This window comes from Gekko japonicus, unplaced genomic scaffold (genome assembly GCF_001447785.1).
Source record: "Gekko japonicus isolate JY-2015 unplaced genomic scaffold, Gekko_japonicus_V1.1 scaffold1321, whole genome shotgun sequence".
Taxonomy (NCBI): domain Eukaryota; kingdom Metazoa; phylum Chordata; class Lepidosauria; order Squamata; family Gekkonidae; genus Gekko; species Gekko japonicus.
The window spans coordinates 1-9,228 of NW_015177053.1; the positions used below are offsets into that span (position 1 = coordinate 1).

At 46.7% G+C, this 9,228-nt stretch overlaps 1 protein-coding gene across 1 annotated transcript; it reads left to right on the plus strand.

Annotated features, from left to right (window-relative positions):
- The first annotated feature begins 7,181 nt into the window (after window positions 1-7,181).
- Window positions 7,182-8,099, plus strand: LOC107124627 (olfactory receptor 10AC1-like). Its single transcript, XM_015428119.1, has one exon. It carries the CDS (start codon window positions 7,182-7,184, stop codon window positions 8,097-8,099), a length of 918 nt encoding a protein of 305 aa, XP_015283605.1.
- Window positions 8,100-9,228: the final 1,129 nt, after the last annotated feature.

Below are 9,228 nucleotides of genomic sequence, written 5' to 3' on the forward strand. Positions count from 1 at the left end.
GCCATGCGGTCAACCCACTACACAATAGTAGGTGAGGATGAGAAAGGGTGACAGGCTGTTCTTCATGTAAGGCAATGTTATAGAAAATGTTTGGCTCTTATCTTCCGACAGAGGGGCTGCTTGTCATTTTATTGGGCACGCACATTCAGGCAGCTTTGTGCCTTTCCAGAGTTTGCTACAACATGGAACAGTTTATCCTCTTTGTGTTCTAAAATAAAAATAACAATAACCCGATACTGGTGTGTTTGTTTTTTTAAGATTGAAAATGAAACACTGCCTCTGTCCCCAGTGAGTCATTAGGTTTGTCAAGAACTTTATCCCCCACCCCCATTAGCAAGGGAAAAAACAAGAGTCTCTTTCATTGGGAACATCAGAGGTGGCACCAAAGTTCTGCGTAGGATTCTCAAGGGAGGGCAAGGAAAGCCGAGGCAAGGGGAAGGAATGACCTCTTTCACAAATCGGATATAAGGAGCCAGAAAGCAAGAGGAACCAAAAAATACAAGAGGATTGGGGTGGCAGGTGGGGCAGAGAAGTGAATGGGGCCTAGGTGGCCCTCGGCACAACCAAACGAAAAGAACGTCAGAGGGGAGAAATCCCTTGTGTCTTCCTGTGTGAGATGTGACTGAGGTAAGTCTGAGACAAAAATGTATCTGGAACCTTGAGGAGGGAGGGGAGGAGACTGCTGTGATAAATCAGTGGGCAGAATTGTGAACACACATGTATGTGCACAGACATCACACACACATACTGCTGTTTCTCTACCACATCACTCCCTTCCAAGGCTGCTTTTCATAGAAGCAGCCCCTACCAGTTTTTATAATGTTGTGATATATCCCTCAGCTGAACTATGGGGCGCTGGGAAAGTCTTCAAGCCAAAACTGACTTTTCTGCATGGTTGTGACCAATGCTCCCTCCAAGCTTTGGAGTCCTGTGAGCAAAAATTCTACTTTGTGAGCTACCAGCATTAAAGCTGTGAGCAGGTGATTTGGCTAGTGCATAAATTAGTTTGCTCTGGAGCCATCCTTCCTGAACTAAGACAAAAAATGTGTGAGCTGGAGGCCAAAGAACTGTGAGCTAGCCCACACTAACTCAGCTTAGAGGGAACACTGGTTGCGACCAATGGTCCCTCTAAGCTGTGTAGCAAACGTTCTACTTTGTGAGCTCCTGGCATTAAAGTTGTGAGCGAGTGACTTAGCTACTGCATAGATTGGTTTGCTCTGGAGCCATCCTTCCTAAACTAAGACAAAAATGTGTGAACCGGAGGCTAAAGATTTGTGAGCTAGCTTACACTAACTCAGCTTAGAGGGGACACTGGTTGTGACGCCTGTGAGTTTTTAGACATTGGAAAGGAGTAAGGGGAGGGAATGTTTCACTCCCTTAACCTGGATGAGTCAAGCAAGCCTAATCTTGCCAAATCTCTGAAGCAAAGCAGGGCTGGCCCGGGTCAGTATTTGAAGGGCAGACCACCAAGAAAGTCCAGGGTCCCTATGCAGAGGCAGGCAATGGCAAACCACCTCTGAATGTCTCTTGCCTTAAAAACCCTATGGGGGTCACTGTAAGACTGTGGTCATACACACTAAATAATCCACTTTCAATCGACTTTCAATGCACTTTCCAACTGGATTTTGCCAGTTCACACAGTAAAATCCAGCTGGAAAGGGGATTGAAAGTGGATTATTTAGTGTCTGTGACCGCAGCCTAGTCAGCTGAGACTTGAGGGCACTTTCCACCACATGGGGAGGGAGCGACTGGAAGTGATCGGGTGATAGAGTTGGAGGCCTACGTGAGATGAAGATCAAGAACTTCTTGGTTTGAGTCTTTCCTGGATGGCCTTAGGCACGCCAGCATCTGCAACATGGGATAATTATACTGATCTACCTTTCAGGGGTATTGTAAGAACATGGGTGAAGTGCTTTAAACATGGCAAAGCACTGTACCAATACTAAGTATTAAGTCACTCACTGCAAAAACAACAAATAGTTTTCTGGCACCTCAATGACTGCCAAATTTTCTGTCGAATAAGCTTTTGTGAGCCTCGAAGTGGATGGCTTAGGCTAGCCTGATCTCCTCAAATCTCAGAAGCTAAGCAGGGTTGATCCTGGTCAGTACTTTGGATGGGAGACCACTAAAGAAGTCAAGGCAGGCAAAAATGGAATATGAGGAGCATATAGCAAAAAACGTAAAGACCAACAATAAAACTTTCTTCAAATACATTAGAAGCAGGAAACCAGCCAGGGAGGCAGTGGGGCCCTTGGATGACCAAGGGGTAAAAGGAGTACTGAAGGGTGATAGGGAAATGGCTGAGAAGCTAAATGCATTTTTTGCCTCCGTCTTCACTGTGGAAGATGAGAAGTGCTTGCCCACTCCAGAACCGCTGACTTCGGGAGGGGTGTTGAAAGACCTGAGTCAGATTGAGGTGACGAGAGAGGAGGTCCTAAAACTGATAGACAACTTAAAAACTGATAAATCACCAGGCCCAGATGGCATACATCCGAGAGTTCTGAAAGAACTCAAATGTGAACTTGTAGATCTCCTGACAAAGATATGTAATCTTTCCTTAAAATCTGCCTCCATTCCTGAGGATTGGAAGGTAGCAAATGTCACTCCCATCTTTAAAAAGGGTTCCAGAGGAGATCCGGGAAATTACAGGCCAGTCAGTCTGACGTCGATACCGGGTAAATTGGTGGAAACCATTATTAAGGAAAGAATTAGTAGGCACATAGATGAACAAAACCTATTGAGGCAGACTCAGCACGGTTTCTGTAAGGGAAGATCTTGTCTCACTAACCTGTTAGTGTTCTTTGAGGGGGTGAACAAACATGTGGACAAGGGGGATCCAATAGATATTGTTTACCTTGACTTCCAGAAAGCTTTTGATAAAGTTCCTCATCAAAGGCTCCTAAGTAAGCTCAAAAATCATGGGATAAAAGGACAAGTCCTTTTATGGATCAAAAACTGGCTAATTAATAGAAAACAGAGAGTGAGTATAAATGGGCAGTTCTCCCAGTGGAGGGGGGTAAGCAGTGGGGTACCACAGGGATCAGTACTTGGTCCACTGCTTTTTAACTTGTTCATTAATGATTTGGAGTTGGGAGTAAGCAGTGAAGTGGCTAAATTTGCGGATGATACAAAGTTGTTCAGGGTGGTGAAAACCAGTGAGGATTGTGAGGCACTCCAAGGGGATCTGTCAAGGATGGGCGAGTGGGCGTCAACATGGCAAATGGGGTTCAATGTGGCCAAGTGCAAGGTGATGCACATTGGAGCCAAAAATCCTAAATATAAATACACATTGATGGGGTCTGAACTGGCAGAGACTGAGCAAGAGAGAGATCTTGGAGTTGTAGTGGATAACTCACTGAAAATGTCGAGACAGTGTGTGACTGCAATAAAGAAGGCCAATGCTATGCTGGGGATTATTAGGAAGGGTATTGAAAACAGATCAGCCAATATCATAATGCCCCTATATAAATCCATGGTGCGACCTCATTTGGAATACTGTGTGCAGTTCTGGTCACCACACCTTAAAAAAGATATTATAGCTTTGGAAAAAGTGCAGAAAAGGGCAACTCGAATGATAAAAGGGTTGTAACACTTTCCCTATGAGGAAAGGTTAAAGCGCTTAGGGCTCTTTAGATTGGAGAAACGATGACTGAGGGGTGACATGATTGAGGTTTATAAGATCATGCATGGGATAGAGCAGGTAGAGAAAGAGATACTTTTCTCCCTTTCTCACAATACAAGAACTCGTGGGCACTCAATGAAATTGCTGAGTGGTCGGGTTAGAACGGATAAAAGGAAGTACTTCTTCACCCAAAGAGTGAGTAACACATGGAATTCACTGCCACAGGAAGTGGTGGCAGCTACAAGCATGGATGGCTTCAAAAGGGAATTAGATAAGCATATGGAGCAGAGGTTCATCAGTGGCTTGGGGGGGCAACAGTGGGAGGGCTCCTAGGGTCCTGGCCCCACTGCTGGACCTCCTGATGGCACCTGGTATTTTTGGCCACTGTGTGGCAGAGTGTTGGACTGGATGGGCCTTTGGCCTGATCCAACATTGGCGTCTCTTATGTTCTTATGTTTAAGTCCTAGAGAGTCAGGCAATGGCAAACCACCTCTGATCATTCATTGCCTTGAAAACCCCAATGGGTTGCCATAAGACAGCTATGACTTGATGGCAATGTTTAAAAAGGTTTTGTGAACACCCACTTGGCCAGATGCTGATGCCAGAGACAGCAGAAGACATTGAAGTCTATGAAACAGAAGATTCGTTTTTTTAAAAAAGTGATATTTTGCTGCCCTATAAAGACGCCTCAGAATATGTTGCTTGAGTTGGTTTGTCCCTTCCTAAATGTTAAGGCCAGCCTGGCTCGTGCCAATATACAACTATCCGTATTTGTGATAAGAACATAAGAAGAGCCCTGCTGGATCAGACCAGTAGTCCATCTGGTCCAGCATCCTGTCTCAGACAGTGGCCAACCAGTTCTCACTTGTATATAAACTGGTTAAATAAATTTCCTGCTGTGTAATTGCATTTGGAACCAGTAGATCAGTTGTACAAATAAGCACAGGGAGCTCAGTTACTTTTTACTTTTTACTTTTTACTTTTTTGAAGAAATAATAATGTTTCTGAAGAAGTAATATCTGGTGGAAATAACAACCCCAAATAACACAGCAGAGGGAGGAACGTAGAGGGAACTCAGTAGCTAGTCTATACAGTTTATGGACTTTGTTATTAGGAAGGTCAAGAGCAGGAGCACTGAACTGGAACCAGGATGTGAAAGAGTTATCCTCTGAATGTCTGACCAGTTCTGCAAGAGATATAAGGTAAAGGTAAAGGTTTCCCTTGCTCAAAAGCCAGTCGAATCTGACTCTAGGCTTGCGGTGCTCATTTCCATTTCCAAGCCGAAGAGCCAGCGCTGTTTGAAAATGTTTCTGTGGTCATGTGGCCAGCATGACTAGACACCAAGGCTCACGGAATGCTGTTACCTTCCCACCAAAGCGGTACCTATTTATCCACTTGCAGTTTCTTGCTTTCGAACTGCTAGGTTGGCAGGAGCTGGAACCAGAGACAGGAGCTCATTCCATCACAGGGCACTAGGGTCTCGAACAACTACCGACCTTCCAGCCTGCAGTTCAGCATCTTAACCACTTGAGCCACTGCTCTTCTGTGATCATTGTACTGTTTGCCACTGGACTGCCATTGCCAACAAATGTAACTACATTTTAGTTTATATTTTGTGTGTGGTTTTTTTCCACATTTGGTTCCTCAACCATAAGCAAAAATCACCATGTGAGACAGACTGGCCCATTTCTTATACTGGAAATTTTACAGTTGTTTTGTGTAATGCCATGCTGATAACCTAATAGGATGGGAAATCTTAGATTTCCAAGTCTTGTAGATACTGTGGGCCAATAACTTATTGATACTGGTAAAGGTAAAGGTTTCCCTTGCTCGTAGGGTTGCCAAATGGATTTTGGCTGGGAGCGGGGGGCTCCCGGCCAGCGTCTAAATCGTGTGTGCGCGCGCGCCGCGTGTGCGTCACCCGGAAGTGACGTCGCACGCTGGGGGCGGGGCCACGCAGGGTGGGGTTTCCCCCGGGCCCCGATTCCGCGGGAGCGGGAATTGGGCCTTGAAAGCGGGGGGAAATCCGCCCCCCCGGGGGGATTTGGGAACCCTACTTGCTCGAAAGCCAGTCGAATCCGACTCTAGGGTTGCAGTGCTCATCTCCATTTCAAAGCCGAAGAGCCAGCGCTGTCAAAAGACGTTTCCGTGGTCATGTGCCCGGCATGACTAAACACCAAGGCGCACGGAACGCTGATACTGAGCATCCTATAAAAGTGAACTGAGATGGCATTTTTCTCTCCATTCGAAACAAAGGAGGAGGGGGCACCTCCTTCTGAGGCTCATAGAATTGGACTCCCTGGTCCAATCTTTTTGAAACTTAAGGGCATTTTTTGAGGAGAGGCGCCAGCAGCTGTGCTGCAAATTTGGTGCCTCTACCTCAAAAACAGCCCCCCCCCAGATACCCCCTGAACCATTCTCCATTATAGCCTATGGGGCCCATTGACTACAATGGTCCCCATAGGCTATAATGAAGCCAGGGAAAATCAGGGGGGGTTTTTTTGCACACCACTATTATGTTTTTCAGTATGATTTGTAAACTGTCTTGAGTCACAGGGAAAAGTGGGATATAAATATTTGAACAGATAAGTAGTTTGGGCAGATTGATAACATTTAAGCAGCTTCCTGTTTGTTAGGTTAGGCAGGGTTCTGACAGTGATTGTTCCAACTCTGTTATACTTAACCTGTAATGCTGGTTGTCATATTTCACTAAAAAAACCCAAACAAAGTAGACTGCAAGAGTACCCCCCCCCCCAACTGCTGGTATGTCTTTGAAGGCTCAGCACAGGGCAATGCTCGGTGGCTGGGTCTACCAATATAGTGGACTGGGGCAGGTAGACCTGTTCTCCAGAGGCCAGGTCTATCAATATAGTGGAAAGGGATGGGTAGACCTATTCTCTGGAGGTCCGGTCTACCAATATAGTGAAAAGGGGTGAGTTCTCCGGAGGACAGATCTACCAATATAGTGGACTGGAGTGGGTAAACCTGTTCTCTGGAGGACAGATCTATCCATATAGTGGTAAGGGGTGGGTGAAATTTGACCTGATTCTGATTTCTCTTTTAATGGTTAAACTATTCTTAAAATATAGTTCAAATATAATTTAAAAGAATTTATTCTGAGATTTTTACAAGGTTATGGATATAACCTTCTAAAAACTGATTTATGCTATAGCCAAATGTAGACTTGCTCACAACTTTAATGCTACTAGCCTTTTTGCTCAGAGGGTAGAATTGCTGTTCACAACATTGTGGAGCTTAGAAGGAACATTGCTCACAAGGTGCCTGTTGTGGAAAGAGGAACGGAAAGGTTATTGTAGGCCACTTTGAGACTACTTAAGGTAGAGAAAAATAGGGTATAAACTTCTACAGACCATGGTCAACCCTGCTTAGCCCCCAAGCTCAGACGAGCTAGGGCTAAGTTGAGCTATCCGGGTTGGTATTGAAATAAACAGGCATAAAAATAAATTCCTAGTCTTATGCTCCGGCTTCCCATTTATTTCCTTGCAGGCATAGTGGTGGAAACTGCATGGAGAGAAGTAACCATACATCTGGCGAAGCCATGGAATTCTTGCTGCTGGGATTCTCTGACTTGCATCACCTGCGGGGCCTCCTCTTTTTCATCTTCCTCACGGTGCACTTGGCTACTCTGGCAGGAAACCTTCTCATTCTCTTGGCTGTGGCTGCCGAGTATTCCCGCCCGCCCATGCTCCTCTTCCTCTGCCAACTCTCCGCAATTGAGCTCTGCTACACCCTCGTCATTGTTCCCAAGACACTGGCCGACCTCATTTCCCCAGGGGGGAGCACCATTTCCTTCGTGGGCTGTGCCACCCAAATGCACTTCTTTGCAACTCTGGGAGGGGCTGAATGCTTCCTCCTGGCCGCCATGTCCTATGATCGCTACGCAGCTATCTGCCGGCCCCTGCACTATGCGGTCATGATGAGCCAGGAGTTCTGCCTTCAGCTGGCCATAATCTGCTGCCTCGGTGGCTTCATTGTCTCCCTGGGCCTGACCGTGGCTGTCTTCCGCCTGCCCTTCTGCAGCTCCCACCGCATCAACCACTTTTTCTGCGATATCCCCGCTCTGCTACACCTGGCCTGCACAAAGAGCTACACCAGTGAACTGCCCCTTCTGGCCGCCTGCATTATTGTCCTCTTGCTCCCCTTTGTGCTCATCCTCATCTCCTACTCTTACATCACAGCAGCCGTGATACGGATCCGTGACTCTGCCGGCCGGGGCAAGGCTTTCTCGACCTGTGCCTCACATCTGGCCGTTACCCTCTTGCACTACGGTTGCGCCACTTTCATGTATGTCCGGCCCAAGTCCAAGTATTCACCGAACCGGGACAAGATGCTGTCTTTGTTCTACACCAACATTACCCCCTTGCTTTACCCTCTGATTTACAGTCTCCGGAACAAAGAAATCAAAGGAGCGGTGAGGAAACTGCTGCAGAAGAAAGTCAAATTGGAACGTCTTTAAGTGTAGGTGTGGACTATGTGAGCATGCAGCCCAGAAACCGTAGATGGTCTCTTATCAGGGGTTGTGGTTGCCAGATCCCCCCAGCCACCAGCGGAGGATAGAAGGGTAGAGTTGCCAGATCCAGGTTGGGAAACTCCTGGAGATTTGGGGATGGAGCCTGGGGAGGACAAGAAACTCAGTGGGCACCATGTTGGAGACCCCTGGCATCTCAGGCACCACATTGGGGACACCACACCACCATTTTAGTGAAGGACTAAGTGTCTAATTGTTAGCTCTGTAACATATAAGAAGCATCTCTTAACCATATGCTTTGGCCTGTCCAGTTATTCTGTCTTTGGGTGAGGAAGTAATCACTCGTATCAATTTTATATTAGAATATTCATTGAGCTTTGAGGATCCTTATGTACTTTAAAACTATTTCCCCGTCTCCTGGAGACAGAGGTCCTTTCTACCCTTGGATCTCATCCCTGGTTTTATCAGAGTTTAACTTGCAACACAATACCATGCATGTATCCCTGGATATAACAGCATCCGTTTATCCCGGGACAAGTATGGGGCAAAATCGGGGCAACCTCAATGTGATGTGGAAACAAAAAATACCCTGAGATAATTACAGGTGTGAACTTGAGTGTAGTATAGAATGTAATTTTGGGGACAGGGTTGAACCAGGATTTAGGGTCTAGTGCGGAATCACCCTAACTGATAGTCAACAAAAACAGACCCTCTTACCAGAGGTCATTTCGGGGGGGATCGTGGGGGATAGCAGTTCCCCCGGGTGAGGTACGGGGGACGGGGCACATGACGAAGCCCCGCCCCCTGCTTCCGGCCGCCCCGCTTCCGGCCCTCATTCAGCCAGGAGGAGGCAGGAGAAGAGGGAGGGTAAGTTGCTTCCTCCCTGCCTCTCCCCACCCCTGATAGCACCTTTAAGACTAACCTTTAAGACTAAGACTAACTGAGTGGTGGGTGTGGCCTTATGACACACTTCCGGTGATGTCAGGGGGTTTGGCCTTATGACACAGTTCCGGTGATGTCAGGGGGTGTGGCATATGCTAATGAGTTATGCTAATGAGTTCCCCTAGCTCTTTTTCTACGAAACGACCCCTGCCTCTTACTATTTCTAAAAGACTCA

Excerpts from the sequence above, each read along its gene's own strand:
- LOC107124627 (XM_015428119.1), top strand. The coding sequence starts at position 7,182 with ATGGAATTCTTGCTGCTGGGATTCTCTGACTTGCATCACCTGCGGGGC.